Genomic DNA, 23,494 nt, shown 5'->3' with positions numbered 1-23,494 from the left:
GTATCATACCAGGCCTTAATAGGCGCTCGCCAACACACACTGAAAAAGCTTAAAAATAATCCTGAGTTTGTTCTCTGCAGTGCCCCGTGCTCAAGTCGTCTTGAACATGCTCGGGCAGGGGTTGCGTTTGGTGGGTGTGGCTGTGTGGTTTGCAGGAGTGCGTGCGTGTGTGTGTGCGTGTGTCTTTGTGCGTCTGTGCGTGTGTCTGTGTGTGTGCGTCTGCTCGAGGGACGTGCCGCAAATAGTCTGGGTCTGGCTTTTGTCGAGGTCCGTTTCCTTTGCAGCGGCTCCGTGACAGCAAGCGGCTTTGGCTGCCTCCCTGGACGACAGCAGCACCCATCGCCACCGCTCTCACCCACACCATGACCCAGAGCACGGGGCTCAGGGTAGTAGTGACCCTCACGTGTTTCTCGTGCCTCCTGACGGCTCTGCTGCACACAGGTACCCCGCCTCGTCTGCGTGCGTGCGTGTGTGACACCCGTTGGGCGAGCCTTCGAAACGTCACGTGGCCTCGAGGTGCACCTAGCCTGGCACAAACGCCGTGGTTGACGTCTAAGCCGCGGTGCCGAGCTGTTAGCTCCCTCGCCTGGTATGCAGGAAGTCGCGGGTCGCGGGTTCGAGCCCTTCCCTGACGCCTGCTGCTGTATATTTGGGGTTTTGGTGCTCGATCTCTCCGTGGTCGCGTGGATTTTTCTCCGGGTCCTCCGGTTTTCACCTCCACAATTATAATAAACGACATCAGACGTTTAAATGATGTGGATACCGCTGTACATTTCGCGCATGATAAGCCACTTTGTCGTGCTGTCATTTGCGATCGCCAAGTCGCTTCTGCAAAAAAGCTATGTAGCAGCTCAGTGAGCCTTAGCTGGTAAAATAAATAATATAGGAGTTGTTTTTTTAGTTCTAAGTCCACTTAGTGGCGAACGGAGGCTGATATTCTTGTGTGTCCCATTCGTCACCACCCACACACCAGTACGAGCAGTGGGGTATTTATAATTTCACCAACAAATCGTACAACACCGCAGAGAGACAATTTGATGGCTTAAATGACACTTGAGCATCGTGCACGTACCGGGCTTGCAGTCCAGATGCCGCCGGTTCAATTGTATCTCCCGGCGCGGCAGGCGCAAGGATCGGGGACCTTCCCTTCAAAGCCCCCCTCGTGCTTCTACCCACCCAGCAGACGTGAATGGGTTTCACCCACTGTGGCCAGCGTGGACGAGTAGGCCAATACACCCCGTAGGATTTCAGGGCCACATCTTTTCACATTTGCATAAGCTACTGTTTGTGTAAATTTGCGGACCCATATGTCAATCCACTGCTGGATGAAGGCCCCTCCGCGTACTTGTTTGTCTGTCGTCACGTGGTCAGTGTTGGTTCGGTCACCACGTGGCTCTGCACACAGCCAGTGCCGCCACTGCATTGGAGACTACGTATTGACTCGCGATAATGAAGCCAAATACAGCAGCAGCCACCCTTTAATCCAATGACGGTTGGATCTTTGCCATAACTCCCTTCGGCACAATCATCCCTCCATGTGGGGGAAGGCAACAGACAGCGGTTGTCCTTTGCATTGACTCGCCCACCCCCCTCGGCCATGGGAATGTGGAATTTCCACCACTGGCTCATGGCTGTAAACAGGAGATAACACCACCTCGATGCTCACCCTTGAAAGTTGAGACGTGGGGCCAGGCCCGGCCGAGATGTCACCACCGACTGCTGATGTGAGCCCTGGCTGGGAATTGAACTCGGGTCGTTTGAAACGGTGAGATATATTAAGTAATATTGAATGAGTTGAGTAGAACATCGAGTTTTATGTGTTATTTTACTCGTGTGTGTCGCATAGCTGTGCAGTTTCGAGAGGGGTTTAGTTGTCTGCAGCAACATGTGATTCCATATATTTATTTTAAAATCTTAAGATAACAATCTTAACTTGTAACGTGCGCCGCGCAGCATCCGCTCACTCTCGTCGAGGGAGAGAGAAACTCGGAGGCGCGAGGAGGAACCACAGACAACGAGTGGGGAAGGCAGCCACGTGGCGAGCCGGCAACCACAATTGCCCAAGTTCTGCAGTCCTCTTAATTATGAAGGTGTTACCGGCCAATTGATGAGTTCTTACATGTGACAGGAAAGCCTGGAGAACATTCACACGTGTGAGGGGGAAACGCTCTATCCCCACACAGACGGAACAGATTCGTTTTGACCGTACCGCCATCTCCGGGCAGAGCCAGGGTACGGGCTTCCTCCTCGACGCCCACGTGAAGGGAAGTTTCCCAACATTTGCGCTGTGATCCATCAACCCTCGCTGCTGCCTCCACAGTGCGCCATGAGCCGTGGTGGTATTCGGGGGGGCGGGGTCATTCGGGGGGTCATTAGGTCGTGGGCACATGGTCCGGACGTGTCCCCCACCTCCGGTTAGCACGGCTGGCTACGTACAGCGCGAAAGAAGTTCCACGTGCGCGCGTTGTCGACTTGGCAATCGGTGCTCGTTCGACGTTCGGTTCACCCGCTCGTGCGGTTCTGGTGCCGGTCCCTGGCAGGTGTCGTCTGCGCGGCCAACGCCACCACCACGACCACGACCGGGCGAACCCCAGGTGCCGAAAACTCCACGGCGGGCGGAGAAAAATCCACGGCGGGCGGAGCAGACGAGACGGTGGCAGCGGTGGCAACGGCAGGGCCGCAGAGTCCGAGCGACGGGGCGAAGCCAAGCGGCGGTGGCGGCAGCGGCTCCAGCGATAGCGCGACGCCGGAGAGCGCGTCTACTCCGCCAGCGCCGCCCGCCGCGGAGAAGCGGAGCAGAGTGGCCGTCTCTCTCTCCTTCGTCATCGAGAACCGCAACTTCACGGCAGAGCTCGACAACCCGATGTCCGATGCCTTTCGGTCGCTGGAGAGAATCGTGACGTTCCAGGTGAGCTCGTGGGCAATTTCCCCCAGACACCCCCCCCCCGAACTACACACCCGACCCCTCCCCCCAACCCCCCTTGGTTTCTCTGTCAAGCACGAGCCCAGAACATGTCTAACCCGGCACAAACTCCTGATTTTCCCAAACGCTTTGGGACACCTGGATACATGCATTTATATTTATAGATATTTATAACTGGGGCCTGTCTCAGCTGAAACCAGGACATTTGTTAGATTTTACGGATTCTGCCGTGCCTGGTTGCCAGCGAGACACGTGACCGACCCACGGACCCAGCCCGGTGGAGGCCACGGAGCCAGCACGCCTTGCAGCTGCTGTGGAAACGCGGTCAAAGTGGAGCTCGGTTAGGCGTGGGGTGAGAGTGGCCCCAGACACGAGCGCTCGCTCTGAACTCGGGGGCGTCGGTTGCGTCCCATTGCCGGGGTGCTGACCCAGCGCCGCCGAAGGCCCCCTGAGTGTTCAAGGGCCGCGCCCGCCCTTGCCTCAGCGCGCTGTGTAGCGAGCGTGGTGGCTTGGGCTACTTCGGTGGTCAGAGCTCACCGCTAAGGTCGCGAGCGTGGACCCGGGCTTTTAAGCCGCTGGGTTCTCAAGCGTAGCGAGTGAAATTGTGGTCTCGGCCGAGGCGAGCGGAAGGTGCGTTCCGCTGTGTCAGCGAGCAGCTATTGAGGCCAGGAAAACACAGCAGTTTGCCCGATGAGCCCAGAGCAGATATCTCGCTTGTCGGTACCAACCTAAGGTGGCGTTACTTTCGTGGTTACAATTTCTCTGTGTGTCTGTCTGGGTGTGTGTCTGGGTGTGTGTCTGGGTGTCTGTCTGTCTGTGTGTCTGTGTGTGTGGACAACGGTAGTCTAGTGGTTAGCGCGCTGCGCTACGAACCTGGCCACCCGAGTTCGATTCCCGCTCACCGGTGACGATTGTTAGAACCGGTCCTGGGCTCCCCCTAGGTCAACTCAGCCTCAAATGAGTACCTGGTGCGGTGTGTAAACATCGCCACTGGGGAGACAAAGGCGTTCGGGTGTGGAGCTGGCCACCCACCCCCTCGTGTATCGTTCCAGCCTTCAAAGGTGCTCGCTAACAGCACTTGCCCCAATAGTCTGCTAAGGCTATACGGGGGATCTTTGTCTTTGTTTGTGTGTGGACATTAACAGCGCATTGTGTGTGCAACCACTTTGAATGCGCGGGGGTTATCAAATAATCAAATAATACACTCTCGTTCGCCGTGTAAATCAACCGGATTACTGCAGGGTTTTTTGTTTGCAACCGTAGATTTTGCCTAGTTCTGCTCTGGCCGACGGACTAAGCGAACCCGTGGCAAGTGGCCAGTTTCTTTTTGCTTCGAAGCAACTTCCCACGCGTGAATCATCAAAAGATACGCGTTCGAATAAATACATTCCGGCCGTGTCGGTCCACCGATGCGTTTGACGGACTGCTGGTGACGATCAAGACGGGGTGGTTTCTTGCGACGATGCTGACTCGGCCAGACCCGTGAATGGGGGTGAGCTCGGGCACGGTTCAGACACCGATGTTAGCCATCGATGAAAATCAAACTCGGGTCCGCCTAGCACAGCGAGCTAACTACCTCTGCCTAGTGCTCCGCTTGGGATAATGCCACGTATTTATTTGCACGTAATGGTGTGACTGCGCACGATGATGATGATGTGAAGTTGAGTATTTATTTATAAGTCAGTCAGTTTGGAACAGGTAATGCACGTAACAAACAAACAAAAAACTCCACATCATCATCATGACCATCAAACTATTATTTGCCGATACAGAATATATCCGGTGTTGTCTGGCATGGAGCAACGATACTGTAATTAGTCGTGATGTTTCTTTTATTTTGCTTTTTCAGCTGGACCAAGTTTTCAAAAATTCGACGTTGAAAGATTCGTACATCACCAGCGTGGTGCGCCGGTTCTGGTAAAGTTTACATCTTGCATCTACACAAGTCACCACATATACGAGTCACCACCCACACGAGTCGCCACGTACACGAGTCACCACCCCGCATGAGCAGCCACATGCAGCATAACCACCTTTACCGCCGCACGGGATTCATTCTATTACTATTTTAGTAAACTATTTGTAAACTATTTATTTACCAGATAAGGCCCACTGAGATATATAACTCTTTTTTTCAGAAGCGACATGGGTAACACAAATGATAGCTCAACGAAGTGGCTTATCACGTGGAAATGTATAGCAGCCCAAATGCTCTAATGCTCTATTAACGGACGTTGATTCTAAATGTGGATGGAAAAATCGGAGGACCCGGAGACAAATCCACGCGACCACGGAGAGAGAGAGACACTCCAAATATACAGCAGCAGGCGTCAGGGTCAAGATCGAACCCACGACCTCCTGCGTACCAGGCGAGGTAGTTAACATCTCCTAGCTACTGTGATGATGATGAGAGAGACACGCAAACTCCAAATATACAGCAGCAGGCGTCAGGGTCGAGGTCGAACCCACGACCTCCTGCGTACCAGGCGAGGGTTAACATCTCCTAGCTACTGTGATGATGATGAGAGAGACACGCAAACTCCAAATATACAGCAGCAGGCGTCAGGGTCGAGGTCGAACCCACAACATCCTGCGTACCAGGCGAGGTAGTTAACATCTCCTAGCCACCGTTGATGATGATGAGAGAGGGAGAGAGACACGCAAACTACAAATATACAGCAGCAGACATCGTCAGGGTCGAGATCGAATCCACGACCTCCTCCATACCAGGCGAGGTAGTTAACATCTCCTAGCCACCGTGATGATGATGAGAGAGAGAGAGAGAGACACGCAAACTCCAAGTATACAGCAGGCGTCAGGGTCGGGATCAAACCCACGACCTCCTGTATACCAGGCGAGGGAGTTAACATATCCTAGCCACCGTGATGATGATGAGAAAGAGAGAGACACGCAAACTCCAAATATACAGCAGGCGTCAGGTCAGGATCAAACCCACGACCTCCTGTATAACAGGCGAGGTAGTTAACATCTCCTAGCCACTGTGATGATGATGAGAGAGAGACGCAAACTCCAAATATACAGCAGCAGGCGTCAGGGTCAGGATCAAACCCACGACCTCCTGCATACCAGGCGAGGTAGTCAACATCTCCTAGCCACTGTGATGATGATGAGAGAGAGACGCAAACTCCAAATATACAGCAGCAGGCGTCAGGGTCAGGATCAAACCCACGACCTCCTGTGTACCAGGCGAAGTAGTCAACATCTCCTAGCCACCGTGATGATGATGAGAGAGAGACGCAAACTCCAAATATACAGCAACAGCAGGCGTCAGGGTCGAGATCGAACCCACGACCTCCTGCATACCAGGCGAAGTAGTCAACATCTCGATTTAAAGCTTTCGTGACTGCAGGAATTCGTCTTCTTGGTTCTTTCGGTAAAGTCACGTAGGACGGCTGCTTGCGTTGTGGCCGAAACGTCGTGAGAATTATTTTATTATGTTTTATTTTTATTATTTTATTACTTCCCTTCTACGTGACTTTACCGAAAGAACCAAGAAGATAGTCAACATCTCCTAGCCACCGCGGCACCCTTTCAATCACCATCAAAGAGTGGACCGTGTACACCCGGTTAGCGTTTTTCCGCCGTTCCCTCCCCTGCTCACCCCCCCCACTTCCACTCTGCTGTCCACCCTGCACCCCAGGCGCGGCTCCGTGGGGGTGACGTCCGACCTGCTGTTCGACACTCTGCTCGGGGCCCCCCACCCGGACTCCGTGTCGGCCGTGTTCCTGCGCGGCACCCACGGGGGCACGCGGCTCGGCGAGCTCAGAGTGAGCGGCCCCATCGTGCCCGGTGGGTCCCCGGCGAGGCGCCCGTCACCGTGCGAACGACGACGAAGGCCGACGGACGAACCCAGGATTCGTTCGTTCGTTAGGGGCAGTCCATAAATGACGTCACGCACCTGGGGGGGGGGGGGTCAGACATTTGTGACGATGTGTGACGAAGAGGGAGGGGGGGTTGAGAAATGTGACTTCACATCAAAAAGCGCAACTTTGAATCAATATAGACAACACGTTTTACTTAATTAAATTAACTTTTTTATAAATGTTTTCTCCTACAACATCAGAGTGCAGCGCCTCATTAAATACGCACTACAATAACAATAGTTTAAAGCGATTTTAAGCATTTTTATATATTTGGGGGGGGGGCAGAGCTCTGGGACGTCATATTTGAGGGGGGGTCTGACTTTTTGTGACGCTGTGTGACGAGTCGGGGGGGGGGGGGTCAAAAATCTTCAAAAATCGCGTGACGTCATTTATGGACGGCCCCTAAGGTTGGAAGCGTCCTTGCGTGATCTCTGTCCATCTGGCTGACCGTCGTCCGTGTGCCTGTAACTGGGCTGGGGGGCACGACAACACTTGTGAAGATGACTTGGTGTGAGCGAAGGCATTTGGTGCTGGTAAAAAAAATACCACACGAAGACAAACTTGAGTAAGAGGCAGAATTCTGGGTAATACGGCAAAGACGTTCGCCTTAAACACACGACAACGAAAGAATCCGAGCCGGACCGCCGTTCGTGCGCTCATGACGCTACGGCGACAAGAAAACACCCACAATCCCATTCTAATATAATATCACTCCGATATGAAGAAGCTACTGGAGCTATTCACTTTTAAATCTAAATTGAAAACTAATTTCTTTGAAACTGCTTTTTGTGTTCAGTCTTGTTGTCCTCCCCCCCCCCCCCGCACCTCCGATTGGCACGGTTGGCTACGTATGGTGCGAAAGAAGTTCAACGTTCATACGTAGGTGTGGGAATCAACAGTCGGGAGTGTAAAACACCGTGCCTGGACCGTTGCAGTGATGCAATTTTGACATGAATTTGTACACTAGCAATCATAATGCGATGTGTCTACCTGATGTATGGAATTCGGCGAATCATTTACCTTGGAAGCCATGCTCATCCATGTGCTCTGCCTCTCACATTCATCTTCTTGGTTCTTTCGGTAAAGTCACGTAGAAGGGAAGTAATAAAATAATAAAAACAGGTGAAGAACCTGAGGACGGCTGCTTGCGTTGTGGCCGAAACGTCGTGAGAATTATTTTATTATGTTTTGTTTTTATTATTTTATTACTTCCCTTCTACGTGACTTTACCGAAAGAACCAAGAAGATGAATCCCTGCAGTCACGAAAGCTTTAAATCGAAACTCTCACATTGACTTGACTAAATTAAGTTGATAATTGTTTTTTTTACCCTTCTATCTGGCAACAAAACTGACACCTTTTTTACAAGGAGTCATGTTTGCATAGACCACAATACCTGCAGCCATAATGCAAACAAAAAACATAACTCTGATAATATATGCACTGTCCTTGAAGTTGATTGGTCCACACCCGAGACAGCTTTCCTTAGAGCCTAGTCTCACATGGTGTTGGACCAGATGACGCCAAAAGGCGCACAAATTAAGTTGTTTAAGCCGTCAAAGCATCCTTTCGGCCTTCCGCACACAGTGAACGGTGAGCACGGACAGTGGGTTGAGATCTGGAGATTGATCCGCAAGCAGAGGAGGAGCAGGAGGTCTGGAGCATGGATCTCAACAGCGGCAGTCTGTCAATGGCACAGAAGACTGGGGGAGCGATCATCCAGCAGCCACATCCCTTTGGCTTGATGTTGACTGGGGGTTTTGAGATTCGGCACTGGTCACTGGATCAGAGAGCACAAATTTACGATTCTTCTTTGAAGTTTTAACATGCTATTTTTTTTTTTCAAACGCGCTATGAATTTTGCATGCGCAATTCTAATTATTTATAAGCTATCCTTGTGTTTTTTTTATTACCCGCCTTTTTGATAATTACCCCACTCATCCCTCATTGAGGCAATTCGGTATCAATGATTAATGTGCTGCCAAATCAATATGACAATAACCCCATTACAGTGCCACCGTTCGCACCACTACCCATCTTGGGGCATTCCGAGCGCTTTTTGCTTTGCGTTCACCACGCTCGTGCCGCCGGTAATTATCTTCGGCATCTGCCGGTTTTCTCACTCGCAAAATACGCCTGTGCAGAAGAGCTTCATAAGCTCATCGGATTCCTCCAGCGTAAAGATTCTGATTCTTCTGAACATTTAACAGCTGCTATTTTATTGCAAAATTCTAACTTGGGACGTTTAACTTACTTCAGAGGATACATTCCCAACCGTACATAACCTGTATGGGAATAACTTTTAATTCGTTGACTCTGACAGCATTTTATATTTATTGCAGTGCATGATGATTTTGATTTGCCTTCAGCAAAAACAACGACATCAGCAAACAACAGTTGAGTAGTTTGTGTGTTGACGGAAGCTGCCGTCTTAATCCAGCGAATCGAAGTGGCCAAATCAGTGGGAAACAGCTGACAGGACCAAATATTGTTTGGGTTCCGTGGTAGAATTCTCTCGCCATGAATGACAACCCTTGATTCAACACACCACATCAAACACAGGAATCAGGTCTACTGTCTCAACGTACGCACACATGCATGTTGAACTTATCTCGCACACGTCCGTAGACCCAACCGCGCTAATCGGAGTTGCCAATGGGCCGTCGCTCGGTTTCTAAACGGTCGAGACGGCCACGAATTGAACCGCCGCCTCTCCCCCTCCCACAGGAGTCACGAACGAGTTCCCCTCCTGGTCCATCGCCCTCCTGGCCCTAACCAGCACCATCCTCCTGCTCAACGTCATCATCCTGCTGGCGTGTGTGAGTACAACTGTCGGAAGCCCAGCATGCAATGCGGACGCGCCGTGGACGTTAAATACCTCGTGACGTTATGTGATTAAAGAGTGAGCGACAGCGCACGCGTGCGTGTGCCGGCGTTTCGGTCCAATTTTTACCAAAGGTGAAATTTTACCCACGAATTACTGAGTTGGGGAAAAAAGAGCGAATGGCGACAACGCTCCCCGACTGCGAAACAAACTGCTGACTATCGGTGAGCCCAATGTAGCCGGATCCTCCTACAAACAGAATCTTGACACCCAGTGAGGCTTTTTCTGGATAACTAAAAGACATCGTAATAACACCAATTCAGTATTAACAACAACAATAACACGCACATTCACGTGTCGTAGACGTACGAAGGCACCGATTCGCGGTTGAATTTCTGGACCGTTTTGGAATTCCACCGTTTCACCCGTGGGCCCGCAGACCAGTAAACAAAGTCGCAGCCGTGTCGGGACACGCGACTGTGGTGGCCACGACGCTGGCAGACTTGGCGTGGGAATATTTCGACTCGAACGCAGTCCTCGGCTGGCAGATCCGCGTTACGCAATAACACACCGAGAGGGGGGCGCAGGTGCGGCACTGCAAGCGCTGGCTCAGGAGAGAGCATTCTCGAGGGCCTTTTGTGGCCTCGGTTTTCCCCACACTGGGCGGAACGTCTTGGAAGAGGAGTGGGAGAGGGGGCACCCACGCTTTGCCCCACCGCACGACGCCACCCTGCCGATCGCACAACTGTGGCGTACCCGTTTTGCCCGCTTGCGCCGTGGTTGTTTAAACCGCCGCGACCGGGAGGTTGAATCGAACTCGCCGGTGTGACTAGCCGGTGTGACTAGCCGGTGTGACTAGCCGGTGTGACTAGCTGGTGTGATGAGCCGGTGTGACGAGCCGGTGTGATGAGCCAGTGTGATGAGCCGGTGTGATGAGCCGGTGTGATGAGCCAGTGTGATGAGCCAGTGTGACTAGCCGGTGCGACGAGCCGGTGTGACTAGTCGGTGTGATGAGTCAGTGCAACTAGCCGGTGCGACTAGGTGGTGCGACTAGCCGGTACGGCTAGCCGGTGTGATGAGCCGGTGTGATGAGCCGGTACGGCTAGCCGGTGTGACGAGCCGGCGCTACCCTCCCTGCAGGCGGTGTGGTGCTGCCGTAGAGGCTGTGCGGCCCCGTACGGCGACGGCGGCACGGAGCTGTACTACACCGGCGAGACGGCGTCCTCCTACCCGCTGTACGACACGCACGGCACGCTCAACCAGTCCAAGGCCGTGCTCAGCCCCTACGTCGAGGTGCCACCACTCGCCACCACCGCGCCCCCTCGCCGCCCCTAGCGCTCGCCCACAACGCGGTGCGACGGCGGGGATGTCTTCACATGACCGGACGTCCCAAACGCGCCGAGCGTCGCTCAATTCCGTGCAAGACACATCGGTTCCGACTTTCCTTCTCGAAAAAAACGAAAGCTTCATTTGTTCTTTAATTTTACTCACCACGTACATATAGATATTCACTGTGCGCGGTTGCACTCCGCCACCTTAGTACATCCCACAGAACCGAGTTTCGCTCAGGCAATGTTCACAGTTGTGTTCCTGGCGGGTTTTTTTCATTCTTCTTGTTCCGTACTCCTGTAGCGTTGCCGTTCTGTTGTACGGTGCACCGATGCCTACTTTATTGTAGGGCGATATTGGCGAGTAAAATAAAGATTGAGCGATTATAATTTAGTGCCTCTTGGTTAATCCACTGCTGGATGATGCCCATACCCTCAATGCAGTGTCGGTCAGTGTTCACATCGTCAACATTCTTTTTTATCAGTCATCCTGTGGAGTTGTAGTCAATGCCTCGTGTCTGTGGATTCCATGGAGTCGCTCTCATCGTCTGGTTGACTAAAGCAGTGAAATGTTTTGTCACACGCTACTTAATTTGGTTTAACACGTAGGCTTTTGCGACCAATATTATTCGTAATAAAGTGTTTTGGGTTAGATCGCGTAAGTATAATCTGTCTCGTTTTAAAGCTTTCGTGACTGCAGGGATTCATATTCTTGGTTCTTTCGGTAAAGTCACGTAGAAGGGAAATCATAAATATTGTTTGATTTTCATTATTTCCCTTCTACATGACTTTACCGAAAGAACCAAGAATAACACGTACCTTCGGAGTGGGCAGGTAGGAACTTGGTTAGACAGCGCATTCGTGCGATCCGTGTCACGCAGCAGTGTGGAACTGTTGTTCCTACCTGTATAAATCTGTCGTAACCCTCCACCACTTAACACAGCCGGTAAGGTTTGTCACGTAAACAACGCGCCAAATCGCCCGATGATGCTGGATGTAATTACCAGCGAAACGCCGTAGTCAAATTGTAAATGTTGTGGATTTACTCTCCGACACACCGGTGGGCTGAAGTAGTAACTAATTGGCGCGTTGTTTACGTGACAAACCTTACTGGCTGTCGGGTGGTGGAGGGTTACGACACATTTATACTTGCACAATCTAAGCCAAAAACCTTGATTATGAACGCTCCTTAATTATAAATTATTGGTGTGAGAGACACGCAATTCCCCCCCACCCCCTCAAAGACACACTTTGACCAGACTTCGAATGTAATCTCATCTAATTCATATTTTGGAATATTTTTGGAGAATAATTATTTGTACTGCATGAGGAATCCGATGAGCTATAAAGCTCTTTTTCACAGATGTCCAGTCTAGGCACGGGGTTAGAACGTTACAACAACAAACAGTACAACAACATGCCAGAAGTGCAAAGTACAAGAAAGGTACATAAATCACCCAAACACAGACAAATACAAACTCAACCATCCCCACCCTACCAGACAGCCCATTTACAGAGCGCCTTCACTCAAGGTGCTGGACACAGTTTACGAAACGCCGACAGAATAGAATGATTTAGATGGCAGGGGCAGTGCTACAAGGTATTGAGGAATGGGTGACAGCGATAGAGAGGTGCTTATGGATCATGAAAGGCGAGGGGAGGGATGGGAAGGGCTGACGAGGCGAGGGAAGAGAAAGAGAATGGGCGATAGAGAAGAGGTGAGCTGTAATCAATCATTTTAAGCCGCATTTGATTGCATTAACAACTGATTGTGTGTGTGTGCATCTCTACAGAATTCGGGAATGACATTCACCAACAAAGGAATGGAATCGCCGATGTGATTCTGGATCCGGGATGCCTGCTGATTCCGCTGGTAAATTCGGGCGTTCGGCTCCCGTTCCCTTCGTCACAGCTCCCGCCAGCAGGAGGCTCACAAGCCTCACCACATGCGTCGCAGAAATCCTCAACGCCGCAGCCATCTCCGTTAACATGAAGCACAAATTAAAGCCCGGTTACCAAGCGAATGTGACCAGCAGCGCTGCGAGGCAAAACATAAAAAAATCGACATAGGCAACGCTTAGGGCCCCGGATTCATAAATTTTTTGATATGGGTGCTTGAAATATATCGGCTCAAATTCAAACCTTAACATAACACGCCAATTTCTATAAAGTCAATTAAGATCTCATCTTTAAACTTGCCTGTATCTATGGTCTTTCATCTCGACATTTTTTCATGTCTACATCTCTTCCATCATCTCGCTAGAAGTTTTAAAATGGAAAGGCGAGGGGGCTTTTAATTTTTTTTTACTTTTGCTTAAGAGTTCCCCCAATGAACAGCCCCACCAATGAATGATGTAACAGATGCATTTACACCACATTCTTCCAACGTTGTCTATTCTGCTGAAGCAATAACAGCAAGGCATCCCTCGTATAACGTGCGAATCTGCAGTTTTGCGGTTAATCTTTTAGGGGCACATATACTGGAGAGAAGAGAAAAAAAACCCAAAATTGTAAAACTACGGTTTTCTAATTAATTTTTTTTTTTCAATTATAACAAAAATAAATCCCGATGGCATCACGGCGCCCACCACAGATGGAGCTGAGTAGAAGCAGCCGCCCACTCAAGCGTTCAAGAAGCCCTGAAAAGACTCCTTATTAACTAATCATTGCAAGTAGTAATCTTTTTCATCTCATCATTTGTTATTAAACTCCTTTTTAAAGTATTTTTTGTAACGGTGATATAATTTAGCATTACATTTATACGTATTTTGTAAATCCAGGGCAAGAATAATTAAATAAAATACTTAAATTTTCTTTGGTAACGCCCCCCCCCCCCCCCATCAGTCTATGGGAAACAAACTTCAAAACAGCATGATTCGACTTGCACGCTGTTGATCAGGAACACATGCCACGCGTTATGTAACAATACGCCTTTAATATTAAACATACTATGCCCGTATTGTTTTGCTCTCTTAAAATGCAGCAGTATGAATATAGTGGTATACCAAATTTTTATATGGTGTCTGTGTAGAGTCATTGGTGACCAGGCTGAGTGTATCAGCTTGTATCATCGCACTTACGAGCCTGGTTTACATCACGAAAGACCAAAAAATAACCCAGACCTGAACCCAGCATCTCAGCAGTGCTGGCTGAGTGCTGGCCGACACGGTCATTACGAACACCACGAACCAGCCAGCCACCATGAGAAATGTTAATCTTGAAAACTAAACACGTACCGCGCTCTCGGGGAGGGGGCGGTGATGGCAACTAAGCTGCAGCTCGTTTTCCGCTCGTTGCAAAGGTTTGCAGTTGAAGACCAGCGGGCCTCCCTGATTAATTGCTGCAAGTGGGCGGTGTACAAACAATAGACGCACGGCCTCGCGGTGGACGTTCATAATGTCGTGACGCTATTGGGCAAAAGAGCAGGCCACGTGGTGCTGTCGTCGCGGTCCAAATTACATTTCGAACCTCATCACAAATTTCTTAATTGCATAAGTAATGTCACCTCCCCCGCCCACCCCCCCCCCTATTGTGAAACTACTACAGACTGTCATCATTTGTGAAGAGCCATGGCGTCTTTGTGATAGCCGTGGCGTCATAAGAATGGCACGAATACCAAATCATTTGATTTTATTTGACGTTAAATTAAACAATTTTTTTTTCCATTAACGCGAAATAAATAGAACTTCACCAGCGTCGAGTTCAAAACGGAGGTGCCACTTCGTCGCGCGTGTCCACTCTTCCGAGCGCCCCTCTTCTCCGTGACGTTGGAGCGCCCGCCCGGTAGCTCGCACGCCTCGAGGAGTTGCCAACGGCGTGGCTGAACATCGTCTTCAACCTGAGCGAGGTCGAGCGGCTGGGTCGTGGTGTGTGACGGGGTAGAGCGGTGGGGGTTACTCTGTGGCCAACCTCCCAAGGTTCTCCCCACCATCATGGCAAAGATTTCTAGAGGGGGTCTCTCTTGAGGGGGCCCTTCTGCCGGTAGTGGGGTGAGCAAAGCAATTGCAGGGGGCTGCGCTTTTCGCAATTTTCTTCGAAAGGCCTTTTGGATTAACACAATGCACGCGTTGCTTTTTGGGGGGCTAGGACATTTTTTTTCCAACATAATAAAAAAACACCACATTTATAATTGTATACATATTAAAAAAACTAATAACCAGATAACAATTTAAAAAAATATCTAGTATCTGTGATATTACAATGGATGAGATATAGTTAACGTTTTAATATGCAGTTTACATTATAAAATATTTTTTAAAGAGACTTCTGTTTTTTGCATTTTAACCGCTGGAATTGAATGAAAACGTAGCAGTTCGTTGCTTTTGCAGGTTCACACGCGAACCTGAACATAATGAACTTGTACTTTCCGTTTCGATTTTCAACTTGGCCATTGTAGAGCAGCTGAAATGCTACAACCTTTCGCCCCCCCCCCCCCCCCCCCCCCACAATTTGCAATAAAATGTAGTCGTCGTAGTAAATTAGTTTGGCTTGCAAAGAGACTTCTTGGTCTTTTGTTGCTCCACGTTTCAGGAAAAAATAATGGGGATCGGTGACGTTTTCGTTTAAACGTTTTAATATACCGTACTTATATACCATACCATACCGTACTTCTTTATTTTTAACATGTCTTTGCAATTGTGTTCTAGCAAACGCAATAAACACCACAAAACCCCGCGACTTGGTATGACGTTTACTTGCTTCTCAAAAAGAACAAAAATATATAGCTTTTTTTTGCCAGAACAGCAGATAATTAGTGTTTGACACCAAACACTTTTACAGACGAGAATTCCTATAACAGCAAACAGAAGATACACCACATTGAGTATTACATACCCATCAACGTCACCACTGTACACAGACTATCTCACCTTAAAAATAGCAAAATATGCGATATGATGCCCCAATTTTTTTCATTGTACACAAATCCATCGATGCTTTTTTGTGTGTGTGTGTCCCTCACCCCTCGTTTTGTATTTCATTTACAAAAAAAAGAGAGTCAAAGACACAACAAACAGCTACGGTTATGGGTTCGGCGTGTGTGTGGTTGGTGGAAGGTGGCGTGGGGAATGGATCAGTTGGGCAAGGGGGGTTATTGTTGTTGTTTGTTTGGTAAAATTTCTATGTACAAAAACAAAAAGGAAGGTAGGAAGCATGCGTATCCCAAAGGGGATGTTACCACCCTGGGAAGGTCCAAACACGTCCGAAAGTGCATTAGTTGCGTTGTTGGGGGGGAGGAGGGGGGGGGAGACACGAGCGAGTCAATTTACATTCATGGTAACACGCACGGACAACGGCAACGTTCAAACCCGGCGTTCACGAAGCTTCACTTTACGTTTCCGAGAAAGTTATTCACAAAGCGACAGAATAAACAAATAGTAACCACCGGGTCCCGAGTACTTCTCTCTCTCTGCGGTATACACTTCTGCGGCCGTCTGGAACGCTCTTCCTTCCGATACGAGGAAGCCACTGGAGCTATGCACTTTTGAATCATCTAGATTGACAACCCATTTCTTTAGAACTGCTTTTTGTGTTTAGTTTGTTGTCCTTCGACCACTCCTCTGATTAGCGCGGTTGGCTACGCACGGTGCGAGAGGTTCATCATACATACGACGCTGCAGCAACAACCTTCAAGCTTTGGTTATGCTCCATGCAGCGGCATAGGCACGGACGACCCCACTACCTGCAGTGCAGAGGCAATGAATGAGGCCATGGCTGCGTGGCCCTGCACACGCGTGTGTGTGTGTGCTTGTTTGACAGGTGGGAAGCGGTATTGTAGTGGTTCGTGCACTGCGCTACGAATCTGGCGACCCGAGTTCGGTTCCCGGCCACGGCCAACATCAGTGGCTCATATGTGAACTGCTCCTGGACCTCCCCTGGGTCGACTCAGCCTTAAATTAGTACCTGGTGCGGTGTGTTAAATCAGCACTGGGGAGACACGTGGCTGAGCGTGGTGCTAGTAACACCACTTGCTCATGCCATTCTTAAAAAGGTGCATGGTAAGAGCACTTTCCCCAACACTCTGTTCACGGCTATAAGGGTGATGTTTGTTTTTGTATCATAAAGGTGCTCGCTAACAGCACATGCCGCAACAGCCAATGTAGGCAATATGGGGAATCTTCCTCTTGATATATACTATTACAGAAAGGACTTTACACATTTAAAATGTTAATCTCCATTGGTTTAATCAACAAAGCGTTTATCAGCTATGAACCAGTGTGGGGAAATTCCACATCAACCACTACGTGGAATTTGTGCCATCAGTGCCACTTTCTCTGCAGGATGACAACACTGTTGACTGTACACAAAGTTGTACTTATTTTACTGACCGCCCCAAAGTCACGATGAGATAAGTATTAGAAACTCTACATTCCTAAAACAAGAACAGTTCATTCTCCGAACAGGCCAAACTCTCTGATCACAGCAAACCAGACACTTCAGAGAGACAGAGAGAGTAGAAGACAGAGCGAGAGTAAACTCAGTGTTGCAATTCCACAACGCATTTGCCAGCACGTCTTAAGTGTACAAAAACCTGCTGGAGCGCACGCGCACACGGGAAGTCAACGTCCACTGCTGCGTCCGAACCAGGCGAGAGCCCCGAAAAAACCTCGTTACGTCTCCAGCAAGACCTGGGTGCACGACAATTATCACTACGCGTGGACAGGGGGTATATCTTTTGCGAGCGATGAGAAGTGTTTGGATTTGTTGAACCGGGCCATGCCGACGCCTTCGCGCGGTGGCACGGGTGCCCATGGCATCGCTTGACGCTCCCAGCCGTACGGCAACGTGCTTTGGTGATTTCCAATCCCGGGAATTATTATTTTTTAAACCAAGCAGCTGCGGGGGAATCAAACCGTCGAGTTTCCGCACAATCTGGGCTCATCAGCGGGGTGAGCGCCAGGGCGACTCGGCCACCCCGAGCCACCCCCCGTGGGCCAGATTTCCCACGCCGGCGAAAAAAGGGGTGAAGCCGCGCTGGGTCACCGGCGCCGGAGATGGCGCAGTTTCGCCAAAAAATCGGGACGGGAATGAACGTTCGCCAACACACGAATCGGGCCCCGTACCCCACATAATTCGGGATGTGACGATGAATTTGTCCTTAAAATGAAAGTCGATTCCTCTGCTCATAATACATGATTTTAATTGTCCCTATTAGAATCTATCATTTCCAATGAATACATGTTTTCCATGCGATTGGTACGTAAAAACCAATAGCCATTGCCACCACCATGGCAGGATAAGTTATGCGACCGAGTTGGATATTGCCGTTGTGCTGCAAAGCTCTCCGGCGTGTTCAATTTGTGCAGAGCATTGTTTGGTGTCATGTCCAACGCAAAGCTGTGAGCTTCTTGATGAACTGAAGCGAAACGTTGGGCATCGTGCCAAACAACACTGGGTAAAACCCACAAATATATATCGGAAGCTAAAAAAAAATGTAAGTATTTGCTAAATTGAATTTTGACCCCCAACTCGTGACCCCAGCCCGATGAGCGGATGCCCTGAATCGTGACATCCCGGTAGAGCATCAGCAGTGTACGAATACTGTTCAAATGAGTAGCAGTCAAAATGTCTTCAGATTGAATCGCACAAACCCATGAGTGTAGTTTCATTCCAAATACAACTCCCCTGCGAATACATTCTATTGCGTAGCGGCATCATTTCACGGCAGCAAACGAAGCTTCGATACGATGGAACTCTCACGGCTATCAATGCGCTCACCGTGTCAAAAACGCCTTGAAATATCATACCGCAGAAATACTTCTGGCGCAACTTCAACGAACCTCTCTCTCATCCGGTATGTTGATCATCTCGTAATCGGTGTCCATGAGAGCCGAGCTCGGCCACAGAAAGTGGATTTATACACCATCACGGGATATTTGTCATTTGCGCAGTCTTTAGTAACCAGGCTTCTTCGGTCATTAGACTGAGATCGATCTTCGTGAATCCTGGAATTAAACCCAGAATCTCAGCCGTGTCAGCTTACTCTGGCACCGTGCCGGCCTCCTCAGTTGGGTCTCCACCTCTTTCCAGACCAAACCCGGGGACTATTTCTCGGTCAGCCTCGGTCTATCAAAACCGTGCACTCTCCTGAAATAAAAGTCAGCACAATTCCTGTACCAAGTCTAAGTATAAATCAATTAATGCCACTCCGCACACAGATGCAAATTCCCAGACTGTCCGAGTCAAACTCGGATGGGTGGGGCAGCCCTAATCAAAACCCATCCAGCAAAATTAATTATTTTAAATGGGAACATCTCAAAAGCAATGTTTTTTTTCTTCCTGTGGCTGCCAATTTACTGTGAAAATAAAAACGGATTCCTGCTCAAACAAAGCGTACGGCAGTGCTTCTCTCCTTCATTACATCGCTGAACCACTGGTGGAAATTCCACATTCCTATGACAGTGGCAAGAGTATCTATAGCATGACCATTGTTAACTTTGCAGTCGCAACTCATCTTTTGTTGACTCGGGAAAAGGACTAAGATTTTGAATTTGCAACCTTCTAATTCATAATAAAGGTTTTTGGATTAGATCGCGTAAGCATAAATGTGTCGTAACCCTCCACCACCCGACACAGCCAGCAAGGTTTGTCACAAACAAAACGCGCCAATTCGTTTACTACTTCAGCCCACCGGTGTGTTGGAGAGTAAATCCACAACATTTACAATTTGAGTAGTACGATGTTTCGCTGGGAGGGTTACGATACATTTACACTTACGAGATCAAACCCAAAAACCCTTTTCATGAATATTGGTCGCGAAAGCCTACGTGGTAAACATCCTGATTGCGAGTCACAAGCTCTGAACCACTGCACACCACGCAGGCAGATAAATAATATGATTATGGAATTCAAATAATCAAAGCCACATGTGAGAAGTTTACCATCTCACACTCATCACGTTTTGACTGCCCCCATGCATTCTCGTGTATACACACGGTATACGTACTAGGCACACATAAGTATGTATATGTACACAGTACCGATATGCACAGATACATGCGGCATAACACAGTATATGTACACAGGAGCTGGGGGAAAACTAAACTTCCTTAAAGCCTCAGAAGAAGAGGATTCGATCTGCACTTGCAGGAGGAATTGTGTTTCCTGGACAACAGTGAAGGTCTCTTGGCTTTTGAAAAAAAAAAATTCCCTATAATTTAATCCCAATTGTGCTACTTTGGTAGTGTTACGTCATGAGAGGAAGAACGCATTGCAGGCCTCTCGCACAGCGGTGCTAACCTGCTGACAGTGATATTACTCACATGGCAATGAACAATTTCTTAATTCTCAAAACTCGGGATTTAGCCAAAATGCTGAACCAAAATGAATATTAGTTTCTTTGTACAGTCACTACTGATCAGGCGAAGACCATGAACGTGCTATAATTTAGAATTTAGTATAATCATCGGGAGCTGCATGGATTCAAACCCCGAATCTCAGCAGTATCAGCTCAGCGTTCTGACCTCAGAGGCATCTGGCTACCTCCAACTTCCCTGGCTATTAAGTCACCGTTAGCATCCAGGGATCTGTGTTTGTATTTGGAGACTGGTCACATCCTCAGGAATGGCTGCTCTTGGTCATAAGGAACACATAGAGAGGCTGATGAAAGCTTGCGATTTAAGCTTTGCAGTCTGATAAGCTCAGTTTACAACTTAATTTAAATAGGATTCAAATACTCTCCCTCCTGCCTGTGTTGTCACCTGCTGTTCCAGTCCATTTAGGCACACGTTGAATTTCTGATTGAACTGTCCTCATATGTAGAATTGGAAACATGGCTTAGGCATCAACTGCAGCCAGCATGCATCCTAATGTTCTGAGGTTTTGAGGTCTCACAGCTTGCCGATGCATCTGTGTCCGAGACTAACATTCTGTAGAGAAAATGTCGCGTCGAATGTGGTCAATAGACATTTCAAATGAGGCCCATGATTGAGGCCTACTGCAGACAGGATGCTCGCCTAGCTCTCTCTGCAACCCCTGAAAGTGGCCATGGGCAAAATAAATCTCGACGAATGCCTTGTAGTAAAGTGAGTCTCTCTTTGCCAACACAAGTTATTTTATAATGGGAAAAATATAAATGTGTGATGATCAACAACTACAATTTTATTGTTAAAAAAATACTTAAAAACAGCACAGCATTACTAACATCAGTAAAAAAATTGATGAAAGACAATTATAACAATTGGTTTATAAACAAGAGGCCATCTTGATGTATTCAGATGTCAAGGCCATGAGTAAATGATACATCGTCCTCCCGTTACAAACGAGGCAATGCAATAAAGATTATCAAGAGGCCAGGGGACCGATTCATGTAGCCATTTTAATTCATGTGAGGGGGTCCATGCCTTACAAGCATGCACCAATTCAACCGCAATTAATTCTGGGTAGTGTAAATGGCTCATCGTGGGGAGGTGGATGTTGTGGTTGGTGGATAATCACCATCATCAACTACCACAGCAGCATCATTATCATCGTTTTCATTTATCACCATAATTATTGGCATCTTCATGATCACAATGATTGTTTCCACCATAATTATAATCGCTATTATTTTATTCATTATTATCCTTTATCCTCATCATTACAAAATTATAATCCTCGTCCATCATCTTCACCATAGTAATCATCATCATCATCGTCGTTGTTTCTAAGTAGCTTTAACTGTTTTTGGCTTAACACCACAATTCCACGCCTCGGCAGAGGGCGTCACTCTCACGCGTACGTGAGCACGTGTGGGGCCTCGAGTGGTCGGCTCAGTCCGCTGGCGGGGGTAAGTTGTTCTCGCATGTAAAGACAGCGGTGGCTCCTGTCGGCACTCCACCAGCTACCGACAGTTTACGTGCAGAGAGTGGGAGGGGGGGCGGGAGGGGGGCTTCAACCAATTTTCCGTAACGGCGAATCGAGCCACAAATCTACAATTTTAGCGGAATAATTTTGTTGCGGAGTTTCCACCGGACGATGCTGGGATCGAGTAAAAGCTTGAAACCTCTACATGAATCGGGTGCCCCGGGTTCTGGCTCCAGGCTGCATAATGTAACTAGAAACTGGCAATGTGTACGTATGGGAAAACACGTTTTTTTTTACCGCATATGCTTAAGACCTTGAATGCGCACTATTTTAATACACACTGTGTTACAGGTCACCCCCTCCCCCGCCACACGTGATGAATGTAAAATGACGCAAAAGCAACCACTGCAAGATCTTCCCCATCCTTCAAGGGTCTACCTTACCACGGAAACTCCGTTACACTCTCGCAAGCCGTGCGGATCGAGCTCCGTCGCCGCGACACCTCGAATGAGCCCCCCCGATACACCCCACCCACCCCCCCCCCCCCCCGGCAGAGCCGCACTCGGACGGATCAAAGTGCAAAAAAAAAAATCCTGCGCCGAGTTTTGTCGTGCGGTGAACGGGCTGAGACCGTCAAAGAGCATGCAACACTCGAGAGCCTCCCACCCCGCTTGGTCCCGGCTCCCCACGGACGCCTCGGCAAGTGCTGGCTTCGGTGCGCTGACAACGGCAACAACAGCACTGGCTACAGCGTCCCCCCCCCCCCCCCCCCCCGTGAACCGCCACCCAGCCACGTCTTCCACCACGAAGCCGTTGGACCACGCAAGAGTCTCTGCCACGATCCGGTTGCGTCTCGTCGACGATTTATTTTTCTCTCCCCCCCCCCCCCCCACCAAACGTAGCCTTCCCCCTCCGAACTCCAGTGGCGTTCTTGGCTGCAGGAGCCCCGGGCGTCGGTGGTTTCAGCGCCGCGGTAGGAGCCACGGTTCCACCAATCAAGGCACTCACGCGGCTGCGTTCCTCCGCCGCCGCACTCTCCCCCACCCCCTCGCGTTTCTACATTCGCATCACTCCGAGACCTTTGGCCGTTTGCGTAGCTTTTTCCCGCTGCCTTCTCCCAAAAGGTAGGAGGCGTTGATTGCTAGAGGGTGGAAAGAGGGGACGGCGGACAGAGGGTAAATGCGGGGGGGGGGGGGGGGGGCGGGCGAATGGGGCACGCAAAGACGGCACGTGTACGCTCAAGCGCACGCGCACACAGATACACGCGCGCACACACATGCAGGTACACGCAAACCCATATGCACGCGTAGACACGTACATGAGACAGTGACACACACAACACAAAGATAAATATTAAGAGCATGTTAAACATTGGGAGCACCAAGGTAGAGCTACAAGATGTATAACAGTGACTGAGTTTATATGGCAGGGCAATCATAATGTAACCAAGATGCACACAAGCAAAACATACAATTCATCACATTCTAAACAACAACAATATAAAAAAGGAACTGAACACATCAGACGTGACAGGATTTCGTTGATATTGGCCATACGTCCGAATGCAGGACCCTCCTTAAAAGGGTCCTGCACGTCACCCCGTCTTGATGCGCAAGCTCCGTTAAATTGCGCACTTCAGTTGGCGCTCAAAGTTCAAAGTGGACGGCGACCCTCGAATAAAAATAGCGCCACCCTCCCCGTGGTCGCCCCCCCCCCCGTGATCCGTGGATCAAATCACTGGAGACACACCGGCG

General features: G+C 49.3%; 2 protein-coding genes across 7 annotated transcripts in view; one reads left to right on the top strand and one right to left on the bottom strand.

The window, feature by feature from the left end:
* The first annotated feature begins 209 nt into the window (after positions 1-209).
* Positions 210-15,454, top strand: LOC133354170 (uncharacterized). 2 transcript variants are annotated; one of them, XM_061570803.1, is made up of 8 exons: positions 210-441; positions 2,541-2,908; positions 4,773-4,840; positions 6,585-6,733; positions 9,534-9,625; positions 10,771-10,923; positions 12,752-12,831; positions 14,642-15,454. In XM_061570803.1, the coding sequence occupies exons 1-7, from the start codon at positions 363-365 to the stop codon at positions 12,797-12,799; spliced, it is 957 nt and encodes a 318-aa protein (XP_061426787.1). In that variant the 5' UTR covers positions 210-362; the 3' UTR covers positions 12,800-12,831; positions 14,642-15,454. The 2 variants fall into 2 exon arrangements, with proteins under 2 accessions (XP_061426787.1, XP_061426786.1); XM_061570802.1 differs by having other exon boundaries at positions 12,752-15,454.
* Positions 15,455-15,633: 179 nt separating this feature from the next.
* The window catches only part of LOC133354169 (uncharacterized), a 100,780-nt gene continuing 92,919 nt past the window's right edge, over positions 15,634-23,494 (bottom strand). For all 5 annotated transcript variants that reach the window (XM_061570798.1, XM_061570801.1, XM_061570797.1 and 2 more), the window contains exon 14: positions 15,634-22,881. In XM_061570798.1, the coding sequence (XP_061426782.1) occupies positions 22,808-22,881 (74 nt within the window). In that variant the 3' untranslated portion in view covers positions 15,634-22,807. The remainder of the gene's footprint in view (positions 22,882-23,494) is intronic.

This window comes from Lethenteron reissneri, chromosome 46, assembly GCF_015708825.2.
Source record: "Lethenteron reissneri isolate LAM-NWPU_2019-01 chromosome 46, ASM1570882v1, whole genome shotgun sequence".
Classification (NCBI taxonomy): Eukaryota; Metazoa; Chordata; class Hyperoartia; order Petromyzontiformes; family Petromyzontidae; genus Lethenteron; species Lethenteron reissneri.
Note: the sequence above shows the minus strand (reverse complement) of the source record. Positions and strands in the feature narration are given on the sequence as shown.